This window comes from Ammodytes marinus (genome assembly GCF_949987685.1).
Source record: "Ammodytes marinus genome assembly, chromosome: 4".
NCBI classification, from domain to species: domain Eukaryota; kingdom Metazoa; phylum Chordata; class Actinopteri; order Uranoscopiformes; family Ammodytidae; genus Ammodytes; species Ammodytes marinus.
The window spans coordinates 26778122-26805278 of record NC_137233.1 but is presented as its reverse complement, the minus strand read 5'-3'; the positions used below and the strand labels follow the sequence as shown (position 1 = coordinate 26805278).

The 27157-nt window shown below is 42.9% G+C and overlaps 1 protein-coding gene across 2 annotated transcripts; it reads left to right on the top strand.

Moving 5' to 3' along the window:
* The first annotated feature begins 1847 nt into the window (after window positions 1-1847).
* On the top strand, window positions 1848-22790 carry LOC307249883 (RNA-binding protein Musashi homolog 1-like). 2 transcript variants are annotated; one of them, XM_080026771.1, is made up of 14 exons: window positions 1848-1953; window positions 2580-2620; window positions 3435-3516; window positions 3654-3738; window positions 11991-12032; window positions 12481-12573; window positions 17954-18002; window positions 18508-18590; window positions 18671-18788; window positions 19920-20000; window positions 20543-20599; window positions 21489-21548; window positions 21742-21893; window positions 22001-22790. In XM_080026771.1, exons 1-14 carry the CDS (start codon window positions 1889-1891, stop codon window positions 22040-22042), a joined length of 1050 nt encoding a protein of 349 aa, XP_079882897.1. In that variant the 5' UTR covers window positions 1848-1888; the 3' UTR covers window positions 22043-22790. The 2 variants fall into 2 exon arrangements, with proteins under 2 accessions (XP_079882897.1, XP_079882896.1); XM_080026770.1 differs by having other exon boundaries at window positions 21974-22790.
* The last annotated feature ends 4367 nt before the right edge of the window (window positions 22791-27157 follow it).

Here is a 27157-nt window from a genome sequence, read left to right as displayed (position 1 = left end):
AAATGAACCAAAACATGGTGGTGAACAACAACTGGATCTGGCCAAGGGTGCAGTGTGTGTTGAGTTAAAGGTCAAGTCAGGGATTCTGGGGAACCCTTGTTGTCAAATTACTTTTTGTCAGATATCTCCTCAAGATCCGCTATCTGTCCGCACTGTGTGTTCTGAAAAGAAATACAGGGTAAATACACAGTATAGGCTCTGTAAACAGGCATGTTGTTAGCTACTGTGGTCCCCCTCTGTCTACATAGCCTTTGTTTACATACCAGTTTACAGAGCCTAGACTGTGTATTAACACCAACTTTGTATTCAGCACACACACAGTATGGAGAGGTAGCTGATTGTGAGGATATACTATATTCACTTATTTTGACAAAAAGTGATTTTGACAACAAGCGTTCTCCAGAAACGCGGACTCCACTTTTAATTACAGGTAATGAACACACATATTAAAACATTACATCTTTTACTTTACATCATAGGATCTCATAATACAAGACCACAACTAACATCATATACTGTATAACAATATGATATACATAGTAGTCACATATAATATCACTATACTGTATATGATAACATCACAATACCTCATATGATATCAGGACACATTATATCATAAGTTCACATTACATCATACAATATCACATGGCATAACATCATGAAAAATCCCATGGCGTCACATCTCATTTAAAGCTATAGTGTGTACGTTTTTCATATAAATGAATGTCAGTTAAATTCACGCCATCGCCAAACGAGTTGACACAAACTTGTTCTCAGTATGGCAGTGTTTACAAACTGTTGTCACCCCCCTGACACTAGCTCACAAAAATTCCAAGAAGAGCCCACAAAATGTTTCAGTTGTTAATTCTACCGATAATAAAATCCTGGACAAACAACCAAAGGTATAAAAATCAATGCACGATCACCCAAGGCTTAGGCCTACCTCATGTAGATCCGCCGACAGTGTTGTTTTCATTACTGAGAATCCCTCATGGGAGCAACAGAAGCTACGCACTATATCTTTAACATCACTTACTATGACATCTAGTAAAATATAACAACATAACATAATATAACATTACATACTATAATAGGCTATAACATAAACTAACATGACTTAACATGAAAATATGGCTATATGATATAACATAAAATAAGAACATCACACCACTATTTATTACCAAGCACAACATAACATAACATTATGTAACATAAGCCCATTAAAAAAACAGGACCTTGTTGACCTCTGTGCAGTCTAGACCTCCATATCCAGCTAACTACTATATTATGTAGCCTTATCTAGTGGCTGGCTAAATGTTAGGAGTATCCTGAGAAGAATTGCACATCATAGCCCATGCACAGATGCATGTCCTACAATAACTGCTGTTTTTATTTCTCCGCCCCCCCCCCCCCTTTCATTCTAATGTAACATGATTGATAGAAAGAGGAGCTACTGTGGATGTGAAAACAGTGGAGAGGCTTTTAATGGGACATGCTGTTGTGCTCGACCAATGAAGGACGGCAGGGACACACTACAGAGAGAGAGAGAGAGAGAGAGAGAGAGAGCGCCAGTGGCAGCGCGAAGAAAAGCAGGCAACGTGCAGCAGGAGAGAGGGAGGGAGGTCCGTCCGAGGCCGGGGTAGGCTACGGGAAAACGAGGTAGAGGCGGAGCCTATACTTTGAGCGTGTATGCCTCTGTGTGTGTGTGCGTGTGTTTTCCTCGCTCACCCCTCCTCCTTTTAGCCACCCCACCCCCACCTCTCCTGCCCCCTCTCCTCTCCCCTCCCCTCCCTCGGCTGCCCGCCCCTGAGTCTGGAGCAGCAGCAGCACTGGAGCTTCACTGCCTCTCCTCGCCTCACAGTGCGGGAATATAGCAGCGGAGAGCAGAATGGATACGGAAGGGAGCCAGAGCAGCCTGTCCTCCAGCACGGACAACTCCCCCCACGACCCCTGGTAAACGAACCTCTGCCGGCCACCCCGTCCTCCTGCCCGCCTTTTTTTTTGCGCTCGCCTCTCGGCCCGGTTTGAGTTCACCTTGGACTTTAGTTGAGTTCAGTGCGGGAGCGCAGCCGCGCCGAGACAAAAGACAAGCACGCTTCTGTTTGTGTGTGTGTGTGTGTGTGTAGGCTCTGTGTGTGTGTATGTGTGTAGGCTATATGTGTGTCTGTAGTCCTATGTAGCCTATGTGTGGGATGGATCCACTCAGCGGAGGAGACACAGACGCGCCTCTGCTTTCCGCCTGTCCTACCCCCCTCCACCACCACCCCTCCTCCTCCTTCTTGTTTGTTTATTTATCTCGTTTTTTTCCAGCAGAGAAGGCCACATGCAACTTCTCCTCCATCATCTGGAAAATCCTATTCTTTTTTTTTCTCTCCCCCCTCTCCTCTAGGGGATTATAACGGCCCCGACTGGCCGATTGGTGACTTCGCAACATGGCCGATGCTTTTCTTCCTTACTTTATAGATGCTATAATATACCACACACATCCTCCGCTGCCCCCTATGATCCAACCTATGTGAATGCGCCTTTTGACGCGTGTTGTTCTGTGTGACTGACTTGTGTTTCTCTTTTTCATTCAGCAAAATGTTCATCGGGGGTCTGAGTTGGCAGACAACACAAGGTGAGCTGTCCCGCACGCTACTTCCACGAGTCTGAATGAAATGCCTCTTGTTTACTCCTGTTTTATATGCGCTGCTCGGCTAAATAATATCCGCCACATAAACCCGCGCGAAGTTAAGGAGACAAACACTGAATAGTTGGATCAAAAAGCCTGCCCTTTTTTCAAGGAGAATCGGCTCTCGGGATGTTAGGCTTGCCGAGACGCATGAGGGGGGATTAACACGGGAAATGCATGCACATTCAACGTCTCTGTCTGCCTTTTCCCTCGTGTACTCACTAATTACACTGTAAATAACAGAGAAGGGCATTTGTATGGTGAACGAGAGCGACTATTTGAACAGAAGTTTGGCTCATTTTGGTGCCCATGTAGCCTAAACGCTCGTGTCTCGTTTCCCCCCTTATCGTTGCACTCCGATGAATCCATTCATTTATTTTAAGAGCTACGCGCGCAGGCTGACGCGTAAACACAGTTTTATTCCTGTTGCGATGGCCCGTGTTGTTATCAAAACGCCACCGCCGCTGCTGCTGCTGTGTCAAAACAGCAATCGTCACCAAGTGCAGCTTTGTTTGTGGTCCGCAGGGCCTAATGGGCTATTATGCTGAGCGGCACAGATAGCACTAGGCTACCGTACGTGCGCAATCTCTGGAGGGACTGGAGAGGGACACACAAACACAACGTGGTCCGCCCAGACCCCCATTGTCTCTCTCCAGACCATCACATCAACACAGCGAGGGGCCTGTAGAGGAAAAGTCAAGTCTTATATCTGGATTTATTTAACCCAATTCCACCCCTACCCCCTTTGCTGTCTTCGCAGAGGGCTTGAAGGAGTACTTCTGTAAATTTGGCGAAGTGAAGGAGTGCATGGTGATGCGGGATCCCGTTACCAAGCGGTCGAGGTAAGAAGGAGGCGTGTGCGCTCCTACGTCCTATCACTGGATGGATCATAATTCATGCCTTTTTCCACGAGACTGTTGAAGGTACCGTGAGTTTGCATTCTGATGTTTAGCAGTTGATCTTTTTCTTTTTTTTGCAGGGGGTTTGGGTTTGTAACATACGCAGACCAAGCCGGCGTGGAACAGGTTTTGGCACAAAACGGACACGAGTTGGATTCCAAAACGGTGAGTTTAGTTTTTACTTTTTGGAGAGCTGGATGGTGACAGTGAGTTGTCTTTGGTAACTTTTTTTTCCACCTTCCCGAATCAGATTTTGTTCAGTAGGCCTATGTTGTTGTTTTTAATTCTCCCTCCCTGGGTGCATTTTGCCTCCCACCGTATGGCTTGTAAAGTTAAGAGAGTGCGTTTTGGAGCAGCAGCCCCCTCCACTCCTCCTCTCTCTGCTCATTTCCCCCTCCAAATCCCGGTTCAGGGCGCCAACATGAAAGCGTTCTTTCTTGGTCTTCATTGCCATGGTTACCTGGGGACCTGAATGGGGTAGGAGCCCATGCAAAACCCTCAAAGGGTTTATGCAGAGAGAGAGAGCTTACAAAGTTTTTTTTCCTGCTTAGAAAATAACAGCAACCGTTTTCTATAGTGGCAAAGAAGAGAGAGAAAAAAAGTTTGAGGAAAGGAAACAGTTGTGGCAGTGGTTACTTAACTGATGTCAGAGAGGTGGGTGGGTGGGTGGTGAAGTCTGTGAGGTCCAAATAAGCTACATTTAAATATTGATAGTAGACGCTGACTGAAGTTTGTTTGAACAACTACTACTAGGATCTGGAGTTTTCGCTGTGATTTCCTCTGCTACACTAATAATGGCACACGCAGAACTTAAAATGTGGCTAAATGGGTTACCAAGCTGGGGTCAGAGCGTAGGCCTACACTATGCCTGTGTTAACCCACACAAAAATGTATACACAATCAGAGAGGGCAGTGGCATGGAAACGTATATATATGGGAATATCCCTGTGGTTTGTAGATTGGTCAGCGTGGAAGCTGCTCACTCCCATTTAAATATCTATGAAGGTGTCAATGCTGCTGTCTTGGTCATGTAGACTGTTGTAGGAGTGGGGACTGGGTGTGTCTTTGTGGCCTCTCCTAACCACACGCACAACATGCACCCTCTAACATGCACAAGTGTAGACACACACACACACACACACACACACACACACACACACTGGAATAATTTGAGAGTGAAAATCGGTGGCTCAGAAAGGCAGTGGAGCCCAAGGGTGGAGAAAGGTAGGGTTGGTTAGTTGTTGGAGCAAGCCTGTTGCCGGGGGTGACGCCAGCCACTGGAGACAGTGCTGTGACTGCTCACAGCCTGATGGGATTTATGTCTCCATAACAACTTCTCAACTATTTTGCATTAACTTAAGACACTCTGCTCGGTTGGCTAGCAGAGCTCTGACACACACAAAAGTACAAAGACACGCACACACACACACACAGATAATGCTATGTCATGAAAGGTCCTTATTTCCGGTGTGTGAGAGAGAGGTATTAACTGTGCAGTTGTTAAATATTTGAGGTGAATGGCAAAGTTAGATCTCTGCAAATTTGCTGTGATATTTATGACAGAGTGAGCGTTGCTGCTAGTAATCTGCTGGTATTTTTTTCTTCATTTGGCTTAGTTGGCGGGAGGTTCTAAGCAACTGTTAAGTGTTACTCAGTGAGTCATATTACCTATTAAAGCTAGGTACAGTCTTTGATAGCCAGAACGTGTGTGTGTGTGATGTGAGCATTGGTTTGGAGGCAGAGGCGTTTGGAGGCCTAGCTTGGCAAGCCACTGGTGGGGTAAGGCGTTGCCCTATTATAAACCAAAATACAGCACAAGCCTAAACAATAATAATTTTAACCTCTCAAATACCGCTTTCGTTGTTCAGGTTGTTTTGGCAGTAGTAGAGGGGGGCGCGCGGGGGGGGGGGGGTCACGGGGTGTGTCTGCCATGGCACCGCTCATACAACCAGGCGCCTGGTTTCCATTTTGTCGTTTCATTTTGGAAATAAGAGCCCAGATTTATTTTCTACTTTTACTCATGTATGCAAATCAGCTAGAATAGCAAGGGATGTATTGTTAAGGTATACACAACTTTAAAATGTATTTTATTTTGTGTTGCTTGTAGCCTTATTCTACGACAATGCAGAAAATAGCACCAATGCTAAATGTGCGGACGTTGTGCAGCAGCAAAACAGCCTACAACCACCGTATTCTGTAACATGTTTCCTAGAGTATGAATAATTACCAATAAAGCATTTCAAAAGTCGCCTTTTTGTTAAAACAACATGCAGCAGCTTTGAGCAAACCGTGGGATGTTTGTCGCATTATTGAACCAATGGCATTCCAACACTTCCAGTACCTGTCCCGTAGGAATTAGTCTCTATATTTATTAATTTTCTATGCACTTCCTCACACCTGGACTGCCCTTCCCTGCCTCCCCCTCCACAGTTAGAGGAGGATAACTATGATGAAAGACAATCATCCCCGGAATGAGGAAGAGTATTTGATGCTCTGAGCCCCCCTTCTTTTATGCCTTGCCTTTGGTTTTTGAGAAAAATAAATGTGGGAAGCCTGAAGCAGGAAAGAGAGAAAAGAAGGAAGGTAAATGAAAGGGATTTGAAAGAGCAACAATGTCTAAGGACACACAGGGTGCAAATGAAACTACATTAACTGGTGCCAGGGTCCGTACAAGTGGTATTGAACACTTACTGTCCTGTCCAGGTCATCTGCAAAAAAAGCACAGGCAGCAGAGAGAATACTCATTGGACATTATAGTTACTTTCAATACCAGTTGGCTTAAGCATTTAAATGCAACAAATGAGAGGTTTTTCTGTTGTTTTTAATGAGTGAGGTCTGTTGAGGTTGTTGTTTTGGTTGGAGGTTAGGTTTCCTGTCGGGGCAGAGTGTGGCCTTAGGGCAGTGGCGTGCTGTTGTATTTCTCTGGACAGAGAAGAAGGGCACGAATGGTATTTGTTTTCTCTGTGAGATCCTTCACTGGAACCAGTTACGGGAAGAAGAAAACACAAGTCCCCCGATATTCTCCAAAATGCTGCCACTTCCCCGTTCGCCCGGAATTAGTGCGTGTGATTTTTTAGATTTGGACCTGTTCTTATTCTTGGGGTTGTTAGGGCTTTGAGAATTAGAATAATAGTAGTATATGTGATTTCTTTTACATGAGATTTTGTTTTTATGACAAGCGCCAGTGCAAACGTGTTTCTTTAATCAAGGCAAGGGAACTTTATTTGTATAGCACATTTCGTACACAAAGGCAACTCAAAGTGCTTTATAGATTAACAATAAACATCAATCAGACAACAAAGTATTAAGCCATATTTGAATAGTGCAGTGGACAATAGTGATGTGTTATTAATGTGGGGGGGACTTAATGAGTTACTTTATGGAAGGCAATGGCGAAAAAAAAGTATATGCATATATTTTCTCTCCTTTTTTATTTTTTACATAAAACATTAATGCCCTTTTGGAAGCGGTTGTCAACTTGTCACTAGGTGGTAATTGCTGCTTTTTTCAAGGCTGCATGTGAAGGTAGAATAGTTACAATCAGCATGGTGCTAATGAAGCTGCTTTTGGCTTTGCACTGTAAAAACCCACTCTGGACCGTTGGCACCACAGTCCCTTATGGTTCTGGTCTGAACACCTGGTTAGTGGAGAGCTTAGACACTAGCACTAGCTGCTAGCTCCTGAATGTAGAAGATTAGCTGTTTGTGCTGACGTGGACTAAACAAGAGAGGGGGATGGAGAAGGTGGAGGAGCAGGAGAGGGAGAGGGAGGCCTAGCTCCCGCGCTGTAAGTAGTATGGATCTAAAGAGCAACTAATCGGATTGAAGGCAACAAACTGGATTGGGTTTCCGAGGTCCATGCACGTCCTCAGATCCGGGGATAAAGCCTGGACATGCTCTGGAGTAGGACTCCAGGGTTCCATCTCTGTGCTACACGTCTAACAACCACCACCACTACTATATACACCCCACCCTGGCGAGGCGCCCTATCGGGGTTACAGGGGCAGGCCCGGGGTTGGGTTGGGGGGGGGGGAGTCCTCATTAGTGAGCTTCGTTAACTAATTACTGTGCCATTGTTTGGCTGTGCAGATTGACCCTGCTGGCCTGTGCCCAAACCAAGACTCTCTCTCACTCTGTGCGTGTGCAGTTGACATGCCAAGTCCCTTTTGTCTCCTCTTCTTCTGTTTGTAGCTTTTTGTTTAGCTTATATTGATTATGTTGCCATAATGGGGTAGCCTGTGGTGGCTTTTTTTATTATCAGCGTGGGTGTTTGCCATTTTGTCGCCCCAAAAAATAAATGTCTTGGGAGGTTGGCCAATGTGTCAGGGCTCCAACGTCTATATGCGACTGTGACAGCAAAGCACTTGTTTTCTGAAGTTGTGTGTGTGAGCTTATTTTTGCACATTTAATTACATGTGTGTGTCACTTTGTATACATGTGTTGGCGTTTGTGCTACAATATGTGTGTGCAAGCGAGTGTATATGTGTGTGTGTCTGTGGGGGGAGCACGGGAGCCCCAGTTCCTCGACGGGCCCATCTGTTTTGTACTCTTTGTCCTGTTAATTAATGAAATCAGAGGGGCTGCCTGCTGGGACAGCCCCGCTGCACTGGACAGGCCCACTTTCTCATGGGCTGACTCTGTTTTCCAAATGAATGCCTCGTCCTTCTCTCTATGCTCCCTTGTTTTCACACTATCTCTCTCCCTCCGTATCTATTGATTTGACGTTCTATGTTATTATATTATTTTTTGTTTTCCAGTGTGTGGACGCGCTGGGCCACGTGAGGTGACTATTGGTTGTAGATTAGTGCTAAAAGCTATATAAACACCTAAAATCATGTAGTAGGCTCTGCCGTCACTATGCTACCTAGATTGAGCAGATGCTGGATGTCATGAAGCAGGATGCTAGTCAATCCATATCACAAAACACTCAGCCATAACTCTTCTTTGCCTGTGTGGGAAGAAACACTATTTTCTTCCCTTGCAAAGTTTTTTTTTGGAACGTTATTCATGAGAAGCTTCATTTTTGCCACCTTTGATTGGCAAGGTTACATCAAAGAGCCACTTCTCAATGTCAAGCCACCCGAAGAGCTATTTCTGAGTGTTGCACACAGTGACCTGGCTAAATCATTTTTACTTTTTGCTTTGTGGCCTTTCTCTCTTCCTCGAGGCTAATCTGCAAGTCTGATAGATGCTTTAGTTAAAATTAAATATTTTTAACAACCTTCCCCTTGATTACAGCCAGACGTAGAAATGACATGTTAGATGCATTCTGTTATTTCGCTGAAGTGGAATTATTTAATTTAACAGCATGGCATGACTCTAGCTGCATTAGCACTACTCCAGATATTGCATTAGGCCTAATCTAGTGTAGTTGGTAACCTTCTCTTTTTTTGTTCTGTTACTTAAGAGCTCTTGATAATTTCAAATCTGTGAAATATTGTTTTTTTGAAAACGTGAAACGTTTGTGGGAAAAATTATGATATAAACCATACATACATACATTTATCAACCGATTCTTCTATAGCTTGTGTACCATGACATACACCCCTTTATGTCTCTGTATTTACAAAATGTTTGCATTAAATGTGATGTTGCATCCTGATTTTGTCAGGTGTTTTACTTACTTCCTATGTAATTAGACGCATGTTATATGAACTGTTTTAGGAAAATGTACCAAAGCATTGATTTTGCGGTATAAACTAACATGTAATGAACGCCCACTCGCCTAAAATGGCAGCTTAATGGAACACATTTTTGTGACCAATATTTTACTGTACACACCATATGTGACTGCAGCCCTGTGTCATATTGAGTTTGTTTCTGGCCGCTGTCATTGTCAGCTCAGGGTCTGTGTCTCTGCCACGTAATCGCCTCAGGGCAGCATCTGTCCTCTAGTCCTGTTAAAACAGCTAAAGGCAGGTGGGCTGACCTGAACACGAGAGCCTGTTACCTCTCAACACTCTCAGCTTGGAGGGAAACACCGGAGATGTTGCCCTGTATTTCCCAACCGCTGTTATGTGTGCAGGGCAGCCTATTGTAGAAATCTACCAGTGGGATTCTGTCATTGTGTTGTGCCGTGGAGGTCACTGCAGCATCTTCTGGTCTTTGTTGTTGATCGCTTATTGTATATTTTTGTTAAATGAAAATACGCCCAGCCTTTTCAGTAGAACAGTGCACTGTTATCAGTTCTGCTAAGAGAAAGCAGTCACACTTGTGTATAAATATGAATGGTTACGTCTGCACTTGCCATTTACAGTCTTGTGTGTCTTTTTGCTTTCATCTCATTTAAGGTGGTGCAAAAGCCACCGTGTTGGTAATCATACAGGGTGAAGCCACACATCGGTAACGTAACATATGGCCCACTAAGCACAGATCTTGTGAGAAATGCTGTGTTGTCATTGTTTGTGACTGCACTCTATTGCTGCACTGCCGTTGCCGATAGTCGCCGCCGGCGTTGCGTGTCCTTGTCACCTTTGTCTTTGTGCTCGGTCCAGCTGGAGGTGACATGACTCCTCTCGTCGCTTTGTTTCCCACTTCAAGGTGCAAAGTCCTTCTGCAATGCCTTCCAAGGACGCTGCAGCTGCAGCTTGGTTACACCAGCGTTGGGCTCTCAAAGCACTGTTAAATCTGACGTTCTTAGCGGTCCTCGAAGGATATTTCTGTCTGTAGATTTGTCATCATAAGCAGGGAATTACCACAGGAAAGAGATGAAAGGATTGCTTGAATATTGAATGAACACCCTCCCTTGTATTGTGTGCTTTATTCACATAGTAAGTGCTTATTCTCTGCCATTTGATGGGCTTCTTTTAGTAGCCAATATCAATTCAATTCCTCTGATAGCGACTGTGTAAGACACAAGGGGTTCTGCTTCACACATCCAATTATTAGAACAAAGATGGAACTCTAAGACCATAATACACCACAAGGTCCTGTGACCTAAAATCATCGCTCTCGTTGGCTTGAGTGAGAAATAACATGAGATTCTTCACAAATTTAAAATGCCAGGCCAGGCTTTGCATACTTAACATTATTAAAGGCCGTCTCATTCAAAACTCATTTGCTTCTAATTTTATCTGTAACCTTGACCACTGCTGAGACATTCCACTTGGAAGAAATATATGGATACAGTCAAATCTGGCTGATCCAAAATGGAGGTTGTCAGGATTTGTGAGATTTAAAAAATATATATCCGTCCTGAAATGTATTCAGAATATTAAATGATAATTTTGGATTCCAGGCCGCCCATGCTCTGTATAGTTTGTGGCTGAGATGCATTTGGTTGGTGTCAATTTAGAGAATGTACATATTCACTGTGTATTTTGTTCCCTACGCTTGTTTGTTTGGCTGGTTTGTTTGGATTCTTTTGGGGCTTGCATAACAAAAGGTCCACTATACATACTGGCAGATTAGCATACGTTCTATTTTCAGACCTGTAGGCCTTTCGGGTGGGCTCAGAGTCAGACACATTTGAGTCTCTGCGTTGTAACTTCATGATTTGTGCTATGGGTGAGAAGAGATCTACCTTTCTGTCTCGAAAGAGACGGGAATAAATGTGTTCTCTGTGATACACTTTGTTTTCAGGCTTAATATACATGTGGGGTCCAGCAACCTTGGGCCCTATATAGCAGCTCAAAAACATGTTTTTAACATTGTTACTGTATATCAAATAACTCCAAACTTCATTCAAATTTCTTGAGAGAATGCATGTTTCAAGAATTACACTTCTTACTTCTGTTGTACGGTGGATAGTTGCTGCTGTATAGTATGGTTTTGTTAAGCAGGTTTTTATCTGCTTCTTGCCATATCTGTGCTAAGTGGTGATATTAAAAAGCACTACCCTTCTCCAAAAGGAATCTGTCTGGGTTTTTGTTATTGGAATTTTATGACAGTCGTAGTTTGATTAATTAACCCCGAACAAAAGTTACGTGTAGATGCCAAATTGTAAATTTCTTTTTCTGGGAATATCTTTTTCGCAAGCTAAAACTATTTATTCTTATTTGTGCATTGGCATATAATATATACTGTAAGATATCAAATATTTCCTTTTTTTTGTTAATAACAATGAATTTTAAGTTTCGGCACCTTCGTAAAATCCAAGGTTTCTCTGCAAAGGAAAATGTTACCATTTTAATATGTTTCCAGGTGTTTTAATAAGGCCACAACAAAAAGAAAACCTTTCAAGGAAAACATTTTTTTTGCAACTTTCTTTTACACTTACTGCAGTGGTGTCTCCAAACAAAAAGAAGGCAAATGTCAATATCTGTAATAATGTTGCGCTGGCCGCTCAGTCATCACCGTTAATCAACCATCAAAACTTCAATAAAATCCAACGAATGTGTGCATCGTTACAACAACAGAGATGTTTTTCCTCTACTGTTTCCATTATATAACTCATCTTAACTCATGTCTCCCCTACAGATCGACCCAAAGGTGGCGTTTCCCCGCCGGGCTCAGCCTAAGGTGAGTGCCCCCTGAAGGGGTTAACAGTAGGGAAGAGTAGTGATGATGTCATGTGTCACCTCTCATCACTCAGCCCTGGTTGGCCGGGATTAGAGTCAGGCAAAGTGGGTTGCAATCCACTTGTCCAGCCTGACACCGTGACCCCATACCCTGACCCCACCCAATCCTGACCCGACCATCAGCAACCAACATCCATCTCTCACACACACACACACACACACACGCACACACACACACACACAGACAGAGCTCACCTGTATACGTGCACACGCCTCTGAACCCTGGATGTTACAGACCTTAAGCCGAAGGTTGAATGTTCAGAAGAGCTTTCAGAAAACCTCTGAGATTAGATGAACACTAACAAACACAAAGTCTCTTCATCATGGCCGTCTACCCCCTGCCTAATGTGATTAGCCCTAAACGATGCCTTCTTCTTCTGTGTTTATAGCTTGTGACCAGGACAAAGAAGATCTTTGTCGGAGGACTGTCAGTCAATACCACCATCGAAGATGTGAAGCATTACTTTGACCAGTTCGGAAAGGTGAACTAATACACAAATCTGTTATCTTTATGTAGCCTTCCCATCTCTTGTTTTCCTTTGTTTAGCTAACTCTTACAACCTTTATTCCATTGCTATTAGCTAACTCAATCATTTGTCCCTTACCTATTTAATCAGTTTCTCAATTTCTTTAAGCTTACTATTTCAATGGGATATCCTTTGATATCAACTATCATTTGTCCCTTACTTAAGTATTTAAACAGTATTTTCAATAATTGTATATTTAGCTAACTAATTTAAGCAGGTTATGCATGAGCCTACTTTTAACATAAGAAAAAACACATTTAGCTATTTAAATCCTTTGTCCAGTAGCTTACTATTTATAGCATTACTTTCAAAAATAGCTACCTACTAACCTAACCTAACTATTTAAACAGTTTATCACTGGCTATTAGCTATTTCAAACATCTGTCCATGGACAATTTAGGCAGCTTTTTCATTACTTTTAGTTAACGTTACGTTTTTCCACTATGCTCCTCTTCTCGCTTGCTAAAGTTGTCAAACCATCCTCGACACATATTGTGGTGTTAAAGCTGACTCAATATGGGAACATATTTGAAAAAAAAACACAAATTTTATTATAGAAAAATTGCTCAAAATACCAAACTACTCCAGAATCATTCCCTGTACCCACTGGCAGTGCCAGAAGTACCGGTACCCCCTGGGGTACAAGTAGTCCTGGTTGGGAACCACAGTTCTAATGGACTTTGTGGCTAATATATCATATTTATTTGTTGGCCCTATCCTTTTGAAATGTTTGTTTCAATTTGTTTTTCTCGCCTTGTTTGACACCTTTTACCCTTATCATCTGAGTCAAGGCAAAGCAGAAACTGCAAAAGGGGCCTAATTTCAGAACAGTTGTAGTGAGAGAAACAGCAGACGTTTAAGGGTAGAGTGGGGACTGAAAGAGAGCACTAAAAGAAAGGAAAGAAAGATGCTGTGTGGCCATTGATGTTCAGCTATGCCAGCCTGCAGTATTAGTGAAGTTTGTTAGTTTTTCTCATTTGTTAGCTGTTGTGCTATATTCCGATCACATCTTAGTGTTTTTTTTTGCCTTTGACATTTGTCCTGCTCGGCTCCTTTCAATGAAATTTGGTGAAAGGCAAACACATGCTGTGGAGACAGATGAGTGGCTAGGGAGAGGGAGAAAAAAACAGCGAGAGTAGGGGAAGAGGCGAGGGAGATGGCGGGGGACTGAAAGGGAAGAAGTAACCCCCCATGGAGAGAGAGGGAGGGGAACTCTGGAGGGTTGAAGGGCAGAGAAAAGGAGGAATGTTGAGATAGTGAGGAGGAAAAGTGACTGCGAAAGGGAAAAAACACTGTGATAAGCCATTAATGTATCAAAGTAGCCATCACACATGCAACGCTGGGTTACCTTTAAGCTAAGCTTTTGGGGGGTGTGAGTGTGTTTGAGTTGAGTTCGGACTCTTCAGCATTAACTAATCAAATGCAACAGCTGCTCCTGTAACAGCCAACACCCCCCTCCCACCCCCCACGCACACACACACACACACATACACACACACACACTCCACCCAACCTCACCCAAAATCAGTACCTCAGACACCAACTCCCCTCCCATCCCACATACACACACCCTGCTCCAGTCCCTCTCAGCTTGTTGCCGTGGTGACCTGCTTTCGTGCATTGTCCTGCTGTAATCCAGTGTGTTTTCTTTTTTTGTTTCCTTAAAAAATTTGTGTGTATTTGCATGAATGGAAAGAGGTGTGCGTGTATGTGTGTGTGCGTGTGTGTGTGCATCGGCGTAGCTGCCGTAGGGGAAGGGAGCTTGCATACATTTTCTACAGCCCGTAAGATTCGCAGCCAGAGATCCAGTTGTCACAAACATTACGTGTGTTGGTACTGCTGTTGGCCAGCAGGATAGAGTCTGAAAATGAACATCGCTTCAGGATGTAGGCCTAATGGCTTGGAAGAAATTAACAGCACAGCCTCATGTCTGGCTGTGTCTCCTCTCTGTTTTGCATCTGACTTCGATGCCTCTGATGTTTTCAGGTATTACCATTTTCTGGTGCTGGTTCACATTTAAATAACGTCTTCTTATTCCGGGTTGTGGATTCTTGTGGATCTTAGATTGCATGTGTGGCCATCACGCACTGTAATTTAGTGTTGTGACATGTGTCCTTGTTTTTTGTTGTTGTTTTTTCATAATATAGCAGTTCAGAGTCCAATCAGTTCTCCCCCAGTGTCACAGACACTCATATCTAAGACAACACTCCCTCCTCAGGATGAGGGAATATTGGGTCTGTTTGGACACGTGAGACCAAAGCTGTATTATGGATAGCGCCAATCCCACAGTGCATTCCTGCTGAGCGGGAGGTATTTCTTGTTTATTATCTGAGCCCTGGTTACAAGGTGCAGGTTAGCATGGAGTGGGACTTCGTGTCCTGTTTATTTTCATACTGTGGCACCGCCTCGCAAAAGGAAAACACAGAATGCACTATGCATTTTCGGCGTCTCTTTGATAAATGCTGTCGTCTATTTTTTTGGAGTGTCCTTCTGAAAGCACACCTACACAAACTTCAATAGACAGGACCAAAATGGCTGCTCAATGGACACTTCTGGTGTTTTGGACCAAAATCGAGAAGTGAAAAACATGTTTCGATATGTGGTTTTCCCGACTGAAATAAATCTGAGCCAAATGTTGGACGCAGGAGCCATGTTTGTAGTAGATATGGGTCTGAGGTTCTAAGGTGAAGGTCCTATAATCCCCATTGAACAGGGGAAGAGTTGAGAACACCTCCCTTCTTTTTGACCAAGGCTATATGCGCAGCATGCGTGGAGTAGGAAAATATGTTTTGAACAGGAGATCAGTCATGCACTGAGGTAATTTGATAATAAGAATTTTAGGCCTTTCTGTCATACTGTCAATTATGTTTAATCCAAAGAAAATCCCTGTTTACACGCTTTCATCGTTCCTCTCTGAACCGCATTCCTGAAAGCACCTTGCATTAAAAAACAGCATTTTATACCCACCTACTTTAATAAAATATAAAACCAAATGAGAGCATATGTCAGAGCAGTCAGCAAAAGGAAAGAGTGGATAAAATGAAAAATGCAGCATGGACAGGGCAGACGGGAAAAGTTGGGACTCCACTCAGCCATGTGAGTTGGCGATTAGGAGGCTTGACTGAGCACTTTGTCTGCTGGCCTGTTTAGAGAGCAATGGCTGGAGAGAGAGAGAGAGAGAAGAGAAGAGAGAATGAAAGAGGGAGATGTGAGGAGACAGATGGGAAAAAAATGTGAATGCCACCTTTCATAATCTCGCAAAATAGTGTAATGGACTTGTCAGCAAGCGCTTGTTCTTCAGACAATAGATGCACGCTTCACTAAAAACGTGAATTTTTTTTATGCCGCAATCCTGTGCATGATCACAGGCGACCCTTTTGCCTCGGCACATCTGAGAATGTCAGAACTTCACACAAGAATATGACCTTAACTTTTTTCTATGCTCTCTGCATGTGTGCAGACTGTTTAGTGGCTGAGCCGCCGCTAAGCCAATCTCAGACCCCCACAGCTATCCAATAGGATTGTCTTACAGCACCCTGGGCAGTGGACATCGGAGATCGTCTTCTTATTGGTCTTGGCAAGGGCAAGGGGCTGGTGTGCGACCACAGCATAAGCTTGCGCACGTGACGCAGAGTGCTTCTCTAGTCAGCAGCACACCGGCCTATTCTAATGGAAGACAATTGGATGGAGCGTATTAGCATGACCGCACAGCATGTTATTTCTCTTCTGGCTTTCAGGACCAGCAGTGCTAACCGTCGGTCACCTCCTCCAGAATAGATGTCGCTAATGCTAACCGGAGGGCTAGCCATTGCATGTAACTCTACTCTTATGATAACATGTTGGGATTGCAGCTGTCCACTTACTGTCCTGTTCCCCGGCTCTGTGCTGTGTCATTGAGTTTGGACAACCGGAAAAGAGTGGACGGCATGAGGGGAGAGGAGAGGAGGGGGTGGCGTAAAAACTGAATGAAGGACAGAAAGAGGAGGGGGTTCCTCAATGCTATATGGTGACAAGGATGAGGACTAACAGGGTCAAGGGGGTAGTGGAAGGAACCTTGATCCCCCCCTCTCCCATTTATTCATAATTTGCCCAAGGAAGACCTAGTCTTTCACAGTTGACTGGCCACAGGCATAATCTCAATCTGGCGCGACCAATGTGTTTTTCATCTGATATAAAGGTTGGAAATCAGATTGGCCTGGTCATTCAGAGGCCTCTGCCACTCATGTTACACCGGTTTGAGTTTCAGCGTAATGAAAATAGCCATGTAGTCATACTCCACGTGTGTCTCTGGGCCTGGACGCCTTGCAGAGATTTTTGCATATGTCCTCATTATTGGCTTTTTAAAATCGCCGGTAAAGGACAGCGTGCATAAAATGTTATATCAGCAGCATTTTAACGGGGCCTTGGCTTCTCTCCTCATGCCGTCAGAGCTTAACAAGAAGCTTCAAACTTTTCCTGCCAGTGAAGGACAAGTGAGGGAGGAAGGGAGGATAGAGGGTGAAAAGGGGGCGGAGGAGGAGGAGGAATATGAATAGGGCGGTGGAGTGAGTGCAAAAAAGAAAGTGAGAATAAAAGGAAAGTGTGTTAAAAAAAGTTTCCCCAATCCACTTTGTTCTAAACTCCCTGATCCAAAATGTACGTCGACAGATTTTGCTCCCCCTCCGTCAAAACTTTACCATCCATGTTTCTGCTGCTGTAGCCCCATTAATTCATCACCTTATTCCACTGTCACGTGCTCATTCTCCCTCTCTTCGTCTCCTTTCTCTCTATTCTATTCATTGAAATTAGTTGGGGTAGGGAGGTGGGGGTGTTGTCGGGGGCAAGTTCTTCTAATTGAAATTCTTTACAGGGTCTCCATGGGAATAGTAAACTTTTTTTTAGAGAAGGGAAGAAAGACAGCGAGGGGTGAGCGAATGAAAAGAGGGAGAAAGGGGCAGTTTGTGAGAACTCTGACGGAGACAGAGCAAAGAATGGGAAATAATTTCCCTGCGGTTACTCACGAATAGGAAGCATTTCACTTATTTTTCACCTTGATAGATTCTACTTCATTTTATTTTTATACAGTCGGTCCCCGCCTCCCTCTCCCTTACCCCCCCTCTTCTTTCACTCACTCACTCTCTTTCTTTTTTCTTTTCTCCTTTGTCACCTGTCACCCCTCCCTCTCTCCCTCTCCATCTGTTTTCCCCTCTTCCTCAAATGCTAAAGAGGGACAATGGCACCCCATGCTGTGTAATGGTGTGTGTGAGTGTGTGTGTGTTTGTGTCCATGTGTGTGTGTGTGTGTGTGTATGTGTTAATATGTCGAAGCTCATCTATTCCTTGCTTTGTTCTCACAGGTCGATGATGCCATGCTTATGTTTGACAAAACAACCAACAGACACAGAGGTGCGTACTCAGTCATGAAAAACACACATACACACACACACATTGTAAATATGTGTAGATGTACTAAGTGGGACACCAACAAACATTTCAAATAAAAGCGGGAAACAGCATGAGAGTCACTGGGTGAAGCTCTGCGAGAATTACATTTTACTCAAAGCGCAGTCTTTCCACCACCATTGCCTTCCGTGTTTCGTAGATCTCTTTCCTCTCTCATAGTTAGGGGTGCAGTGCCTGCAAAAGGTTCCAAAACAGGGTCAGGAGGGCAATGATGTAGCCCAGTGAGAAAGACATAGAAATAAAAGAGAGAACTTGTAGAGTCCATTCTGGGATATTGAATCTGATAAAAAGTATATCTAAAATATACTCTTTATCATTATAATTGCTGGAAGCTGGGGTCGTGGCGTTTGCGCACCTTACGTCTTTGTCACAGACCACAGGATATTGGGAGCACAGCCAATCACAGAGGTTGAGTGTTATAATAAGAGTCTGCTTGTGTGTCTTTCAGGCTTTGGCTTTGTGACCTTCGAAAATGAAGATATGGTGGAGAAAGTGTGCGAGATCCACTTCCATGAGATCAACAACAAAATGGTAAGGGGTGGCAAATTCCAGGTTCATGTATTTATGCTTATGGTGTTATTATTTTTTTTATTAACCGTGCTTTACTGTAGGTGGAGTGTAAGAAAGCCCAGCCCAAGGAGGTGATGACGCCGACAGGCTCAGCCAGAGGTCGCTCCCGAGTGATGCCCTACGGGATGGATGCCTTCATGCTGGGCATCGGCATGCTGGGTAAGATCCAAAATCAAAGCAAATATAGTATTTTTTAACATCAAAGAAGCTTAATGGCCATGTAAATATGGCTCATTATTAGCATTTTTTTTTATGGACAGCAACACCTTGCACCAGTTCTGTCTTTAAATAAGAAATACAATTTAATTTGGACCAGTTTAGTACTCTTTATCTTGATGCTCACACAACATTAAGAATATCTTCTCGCATGTAACATTTCTTAATTGCACCCGTGAAATATTCAAAAAAACAAAATCCAGCTGATTTGAACTAAAAAGATAACCCCTAATTCGGTTGATATTAATATCTTAGCAGATTCTCACATGCACATGCCCAGGGAAAAAAGGACAATGTATCACACATTTAGAGGTCACACTCTGAAGGGCGACTGAGTTCGACACACTGGAGTAAAATATTGCTCGAAGGCTCATTGAGAAAACAAACAGAGCTTAACGTGTTATTTGTGGTTACCCGGCTCCCTCTACTGGACATTTGACAAAGTACTGTTAAGTCATCCTCCATTGTTTCAGTAACGGCACATGTCGATCTGTCAGTCTTTTATTCCTGTGAGGCGACCCTGAACCCGACAGAAATACAGGGAGAGAAAAAAATCTATTCATGGTGAATTAAATGTTTAAATAATCATGTTTTCAGATTAGTTCATTAACTCAAACTATTCGTGGGCTGATTGTAATGAATCCAGTAAGAGAAAAGGAAAGCCTATGATCCTACGTTTGTAGTAGTTTGAATTGTTTTACAGAAATGTATGAACTTCTTTTAAACTATAAAGATGACTGTGGAAATGAATTAGGATAAACTAGGTATAGACGATTGGCTAGCTGAAAATATCTGCTGCAGGTGAATGTTTTGCTCCACAATTGATGTAAGTCCAAAAAAAATAAACCCGACTGGATAGATTGTATTCAAAAAGTTTCAAAATGAAAGGGTTATGAAGAAAATCGCATTCGACTGCCTGCTGTTGCCAATTGCAGTTACCAATTGCTAAAAAGGGAGATGTTTACCAGCAGATCAATCTTCCCAAATTGTATTGTATAATGTTTGTGTATTTATCTTTATCTCTTTAAATCAGCCAAATTAACTGAACAGATGATTATTTTCTATTTCCAACAGGATACCCAGGTTTTCAGACTGCCACCTACACCAGCCGCAGTTACTCCGGAATAGCCCCTGGTTACACTTATCAGTTCCCAGGTGAGTCCATGTTCATTTAACATTTAACTCGCTCTCCGTAGGTCTTTCTCACTGGGAGAGGAGAAAGGTTAACGGATACAGGCTGTGGCATTTAGTTGATTCAGCTGTGTAGCACCGGGGTCATGCAATGTGTGCGAACAACATGAGCCATGTGGATGAGCTCCTTTGTCACTCACACACACACCATCTTCATTTCAGCCGAGTTGCTGGCTGATTCTAGATTAAAGAGTGTTTTCAAATTATTCCTGTCTGTCCTTACTTCTTCCTTCTCTAAAATATCTCCTTATGTCTTCAATCACATATTTGCCTGTTTGCCCCTTACATTCTTCTGTATTTATTTTATCTTCTTATGTAAACCCGTTTCATTTGGCTGTATCGCTCCTCCTTTTCCTCTGCTCCTACCTTCCTGCCTGTCCTCAAAGTAGATTTTGCATGTGACATCGTACCGCTGAGGCTAAATGTCCCGTGTGTGGCTTTGTAGTCTGTCCGGTGGATTGTGGCTGTATTTACAAAGCGCTCTCTCTGACCTTCTCTGTTTCTAGAATTCCATTTAGAGAGGACCCCCCTCCTGACATCATCCCACCCCTCTGAGCTGGCAGGTCAGTGGCTCCTCACAGAGAGAGAAAAAAAGCTATTCAGCTGCAGAGGGTCAAATGAAACTGCTGGCAAGAAAGCAAACTGCATTTTTTTTCCATATGTCAAACTTTCCCTTTAAGTTTCATGTAAACTGACTGATCCTTTGATGATAATAGTCAGATAGTTTACTACAACGATGAACCATTTGACTAAAATATGCCAAACATACGAGCATATGTGTGTGTGTATATACAGTATTTGGCCTTTAAATTTACGCTTTCTGTCTGTGTATCATGTGACTGTGTTAACAAAGTGCATCTTACATTTTTAATTGAAATAAAAAATAAATCTAAAAAAGCAAACCAAAATATAGAAATTATTTAATCATCAATTAATAAATAAATGGATTTACTTCAATAGAATTGAAGTTAAAAAATTTAAGTTAAGACCTACTTTTAGCGCTTGAATTATTCTTAAACCAAAAGCCTAGGAGTCCTGAAGTAAGAAAAGACACGCCTCTTATTTGTAGGATTTATTTTTCCTCAGCCAGTTAGGGGCTATTTTTAGCCATGAAATGTGAACGAAGATTCTCTCTGGACACTGCCATCTAGTGGCCATGACTTTTACTTGCATCTTTACTTAGGAATTGTTATCCTTGTGTTTACCATAAACATTATTTTGTTCATTATTTTTTTTAAACTGAAGACTAAATGTATTCGATGTCATATTTTTGGATATGACATGATATTATCTGATTTGAAGTTGCAGTTGGATTTAAATGAGGAGACAGATGTTTGAGCAGACGTCAAGTCGGCCCACACTGCACTGCAGATTGATAGTCATGATGTGATATGAGAGCGACCCACAATGGCTGTCATCTGTGCAATGATTTGGTCTGTTTGTCTCCCTCAGCCATTCCCCTGAGTGCATATGGACCAATGGCAGCAGCCGCAGCAGCAGCAGTAGCTAGAGGTATGTGTGTATGTATGAGAGTGAGAGAGATGCTGAGACAAATAATGTGTGTACCCTTGTGTGCTTGCCTTAGGTATGATGTGTACAATGTCCTGCTTGGACAAATAAAATAATATTTTTAGACCTTTTATGTATGTGTGTGTGTGTAAGGCACTCTAGTGTTGAAGCCTCACTCGTGTCCTCTGTCTCTCAGGCTCCAACCCTTCACGCACTGGTTTCCTGGGAACCAGCAGCCCTGGACCAATGGCTGATCTGTACGCCGCAGCCAATCAGGACTCAGGAGTTAGTAGTTACATGAGCGCCGCTAGCCCCGCCCCCAGCACAGGGTTCGGCCACGGTCTAGGGGTAAGTCATATCAAACCACCGACCCACGCACACACTAACGGCCACGCTTGGGTGCACACATTATTCATAAAATCTCATAGAAAGTCTATCCCCTCATGTATCCTCAGGGTCCTCTGATTGCTACTGCGTTCACCAATGGCTACCACTGAGAAGACTCGGGTGCCGAGGATGGGAGGGTTTCTTCCTCTGCTGATGTGATGAGCCTATGGAAATGCTGGCTGACCACTGATGGAACAACCTGATTGGCCGGCCACAGGCTCCACCTTGCTCTCCTGTGGCTCCATACCCACCGACTGAATATCTTTTTAAATCTTGAACTTTGTTATGCTGTACTAATCTCACTTCAACATAACGTCCCCCCCGTCTCTCCTCTTTTGCCCTCATGTAGTCTAATGGCTAGATCCCCCACCCTCCCTCCCTCCCTCCTACTCTGTTATCCATTACTTCTTTTGAAGCTGAGAAAAGAAAACTGCAAAAGAAAAAAAAAGAAGAAAAAAATCTCTGAGGAAACATTTGTCGTCTTGGACAAAGACACAGGGGACTATTTTGAGTTTTTTTTAATTATTATTATTATTTTATCTCAATGTGATATGCCGTGTCATCATGAAATCCTTCAAAGCTGTTACTGATGTGAACGGAGAGCGAAAAAAAGCCGTGCGACATGGGTCTTTGTGTGAAATCCATTTTTAACAAAGGAAGAACAAATCCAACAAACTCCTTTTTTTAACTAGAGCATCACGGAAACATGAAAAAAAAACTAAAGTGTATATTTTGGTAGTCTTTAAAAAAAACCTTTGTAATATTGTTATTAATATTGACATAATGATAATCTGTAAGGTATTTTATTCTGTAATTGGTTTTAAAGCAATGTTTTTATGTCTTCCTGTAAGATATTGTACATAGACGTTGGGTTGAGGAGGGTGGGGCTGTAGGGGTTACTGAACCGACATGGCATGTTATTGGTTGGTTTGGAAAGGGTTAACATTATTTGACTGATTGTCATCTACTACTATGTGTGGTCATCTCACTACTTTCCTCAGTATGCATACAGTATATGTGTACGATGTTGGCCAGTCTGCTCCAGCGACACTTCACTTGGGGATGAGATATGAGACTTTCAGGAGTGTCTGGCAAATTTGCTTGGTAAAAAAAATAAGAAGTTTTGTTACAGAATCATTGCCTTCGTTTGCTTTGCTTCTTGAAAAAGCAACTTTGACTATAATTTTAACACCATTGATGAACCAGTTTTCTAGCTTCTTCATAAGAACGACTTGAGATTAAAAGACGACGGACAACGGAAAGTCTCATCACCTTAAAGCAGGAGAAATCAGGGGTTCACAGGGTTTGGGAGGGAGGGGGGTTGACTTGACTTCCTCTTTTTTGAAAATATTATATTTTCTGCGCGATTCACTTCTTAATGTTTTGTTCATGATTGTTTTTTTCTTTTTTAAATTCTTTTATGCGGTGTTGCTGCACCACAAAAACAAATGAAGGACATTCTCAGAGAAGCAATTGTATAAAACATCACAATCATGTTCTGTCCTCTTATCACTATTGAAGGTGCATGTGATTGCGTCTGAGTGTGTGTGAGTGAGTGTTTGTGCGCATACATCAAGGTGTAATATGGAACTACTTTTGGCAACGAAGGAGCATTTTGATTGCCTTTTGTTTTGGTACTGAAAAAAAAAAGTAAAGATCACCCTGTTCCATTTTGGTTCATCCGCTTCTCTCCCCTTCCTCCCACCCATTTCACATTTAGCTTTCATGAATTTGTGCTCCTCTGGAGCCGACATGTTATTGTTTATACACAGTTGCTGCTCCGTGTAGTGGTGAACAGAGAGGGGTTTGGGCAGGGAACCACAAATGGAACAGGGTCTCACTCCCAGTCGGCTCTGATATAGGGCCTCAGTACAGACGACACTGGCTGGCAGGAAAAGTCAAAAAGCTGGAACAAATTCAACATTTGCAAAAACAAGAAGCCTGTTTGTTCAGCCTTATTGCTGCAACCTGTTTGATGTTCAGCACTGCAGACAACTTCCTGCTACAGCCAGTAGTTCCTCTGTCAGACCGCCTGGGACTCTACATAAAACTACTGCTGGACACCAACACTGTAACTTTTTAACTTACAATAAAGCAATAAGTTATTTTTTACCTTACAAATGAAAATAGTACTATTATTGGTAATAGCAGACGACGTGTGGAAAATTCTGCGGCATTAAGACTTATTTTCAGAAAAAAAAGAAACTATATATTTTTCTGTTTTGAGATCTTGTTCCCCTTGTATATTGATTTTAATAATGTCTTTTGTTGTGTTGATGTAAGGGAAAGGGCCAATGCTTTGGACGAAGCTTGTAGTTCTACAGGAGCTCAGTTTATGTTTGAGATCTGGGCTGTCCCCCGCCAAGCTTTACAGCAATGCTTTTCTTTTGTTTCCCTTCTTTTATTTTTCTGATAATTTCAATTTTAAAATCCTAATAAATTATTCTAAAGCATTTGATTGTGATTTTTTTTGATATATATATACAGTTGACTATATATTCAGGGACATCAATGACATGCATTCGTAGGTGTGAATGTGCCCCTTTAAAATTGCAAACCTATGTTTGCATAATTTAAACTTCAAGCCCCTCCCTGTGAATGACTCGAATATTTCTGAATGAAGTGCCCCCTAATGGAAATTTTAAAATGACAGTTCTCTCCAAGCAGGTGTTACCCATGGATACCAGAAATTAGTGTGAACCTGTGTGAGGCAGGCTATGTAAACTTTTACCTAACATACAAGGTACTTTGCATGGTCCTAGTTAACTATTTCCTATGCCCTCTATTCTGTGTGCTACCTCACACAAACTATATGCTCTTAATTTCTCAGTCTAAAACAAGAGACAGAAATGATTAGTCAGAGAACTACATTACCTGCGCCAGTTTTCACCAGCTTTTCTCCCCATCGGAATAATTTGAAAGACGCAGCAAATTACATAAAACATCTGAACATAGTTGCTTTAAAAACTTAAAACATTCATGACGGTTATGTGCCTAAAACATTGTTCTTTCTACCCTGGTCCTTCAATACATGTTTGCTAACTGCAGCCATGTGTTTAAATGTGTTTTAAATGTATATGTGGCTGTTTCAAACAAAAAGAGACGAGCAAGTGCTACATATTGTAACAAACCTTGCACTGAATAATCACAATCAATTACCTTTATTAAACATCATTTAGGAGACAACGGGACGCGAACAACTCATTTTGGTTTGAGGGCCACATACATCTAATCTCAAGTGGGCCGGACCAGTAATGGCAAAATAACGTACATAGGCCTATGTCAACTCCAAATCCCTAGCTTTGTTTTTCAGTAATATGTTTTATCACTCAGCCTACATTTGTAACCTACATTATCACGGATCACAAGGGATCTCTGTACCCCCCAGGAAATGTCTTAGTAAAGGTTGCTGCTGGCCATGGGAATAGGAGGTGCAGCAACAATTTTGGGAGTATTTTGCTCAAAGATGCCAATACGCACTAATTAAATAAACAACTGTTTATTTGAATAAACAAATACAACAGGCACTGACCTTACAGTTGTCCAATTTTGTTTACTATATGCACAGGGACTAATTTTGTGCAAACATGCAGACAGTACAAAATACAATAAAATAAAAGTGCAACTTCTACTGTTTTGATTTATTTTTAAATACAGAGGTTATTGGTTGTTTTGGAATGAGTTTTTCCCAATTTGAAACATAAAAATAAAGCAGCATGGAAAATTAGGAAATAAATCTTGTAGGCCTACACTAGCATGCTCCTGCTCATTTCGCGCGTGCAGAGCCGCAGACACTTGCCGCGCTTGCTAGTACATTAATTGTTCAGTACTAAAAATAATTTTTTTTATTTATTTTTAATTTTTTTGGTTTTTACTTTGCCATACAGCACTGGAGGAAACATTAATAGCGGTGAAGCACGATTGCCATTTACCATTTCCCACGTTGCTAAAATGTGTTTTATTTTTATTTTGGCTGCCCCCTAGCGGCTGGAGTGAGCATTTTGGTTATTTCTTAAAGAATTCATAACTCCTCACAGGAATGAGCTAGAGACTTACTTTTTTTTTAAATGCTCAGAAATGTGTGCTCTACAAGTCGCGGGCCGGATTAAATCATCTCCCGCGGGCCGTATGATTTGACACCACTGGGTTAGACCCTCTTTTCCTGGACACTTCTCGGGCATTAAGGGCATTAGCCACCCACACAAACCCCCAGCAAAAGGGCACGGCACACAAATGCTGCTCTGCAGCCACACCAAACCTCTTTGGGCACTGCACATCAAACTTGCACTGCAACTGTAGTGCACTGGACGAGCGGTCTTACCCCTACTACTTCCCCCACTCGGTCCCCTGTACTGCCGCGTCTAATTAAAATACATTTAATTAACAGAGCTACAAATACACAATACAAAAATATATATCTAGCTAAAAACTACTTAACTCTCCCCAGAGTTGAGACCCTCCCCCGTGGTCTGAGCTTTGGCGCTGGTCCGGATTGGCTGAAGTGCACGGCTCCGGTCCAACGCAGCGAGGCAGCTCCACTAACTGCAGGAGAGCCTCTGCATGGATTGGAGAGCGGCTTGAGCACTCCTAAAGGATCCCCACACTATCAGTAACTTGTACCTCATTTATATTGGAACCTTACCCTATTCTATTTCTATCTTCACCGCCGGCAACCCTAGCGGCATGCGAACGGCACCACTCCCCAGGCCCGAGTGCATTCGGCTTAGAACTTGTCTTAGTTGGGCACATTCAGTCCGCTCCCCAACAACCCTGACTTCAATCTCTCTGCCCTTTTTCTCACCTCCCTCTTCCCAAACAAAAAATGTGACTCACCCCCGAGTCAAGGCATCTCATAGTCCCGGGACCACACGGGCGGCATCCTCTGCCTTGTTTGGCGCGTTGTAACGTCTCTTGTCTGTTCTGTGTCTCCTTCCGTTGATGCCCGACTTAATATCCAACTGGCTGTCGCGCTCTCCTGCGGGATAAGTCTAGCCGTCTGACTGATGTTTGGCTCACGATTGGCTGGTGGCTGAATACTTGGCATCGGTCCTCCTGTCTGCCTCTCTTCCCCCACCAATAGGTCGCTCGGGTGGGCCGCGCTCTCCTGCTGTGCTGGTCGACCAGGCCTCTCATTTTCGGCCCTCACCCCGGCACCTCCTGCCTTCCAACAGACCCAGCCTGTGCTGCCATTTGTTTCTGGGGATCTGGTCTGCCGCCTTGGTGAG

Excerpts from the sequence above, each read along its gene's own strand:
- LOC307249883 (XM_080026770.1), top strand. The coding sequence starts at position 1,889 with ATGGATACGGAAGGGAGCCAGAGCAGCCTGTCCTCCAGCACGGACAAC. Across the intron at positions 2,621-3,434 it reads GAGTTGGCAGACAACACAAG|AGGGCTTGAAGGAGTACTTC; the intron begins GTGAGCTGTCCC and ends CTGTCTTCGCAG. Across the intron at positions 18,003-18,507 it reads AACAACCAACAGACACAGAG|GCTTTGGCTTTGTGACCTTC; the intron begins GTGCGTACTCAG and ends TGTGTCTTTCAG.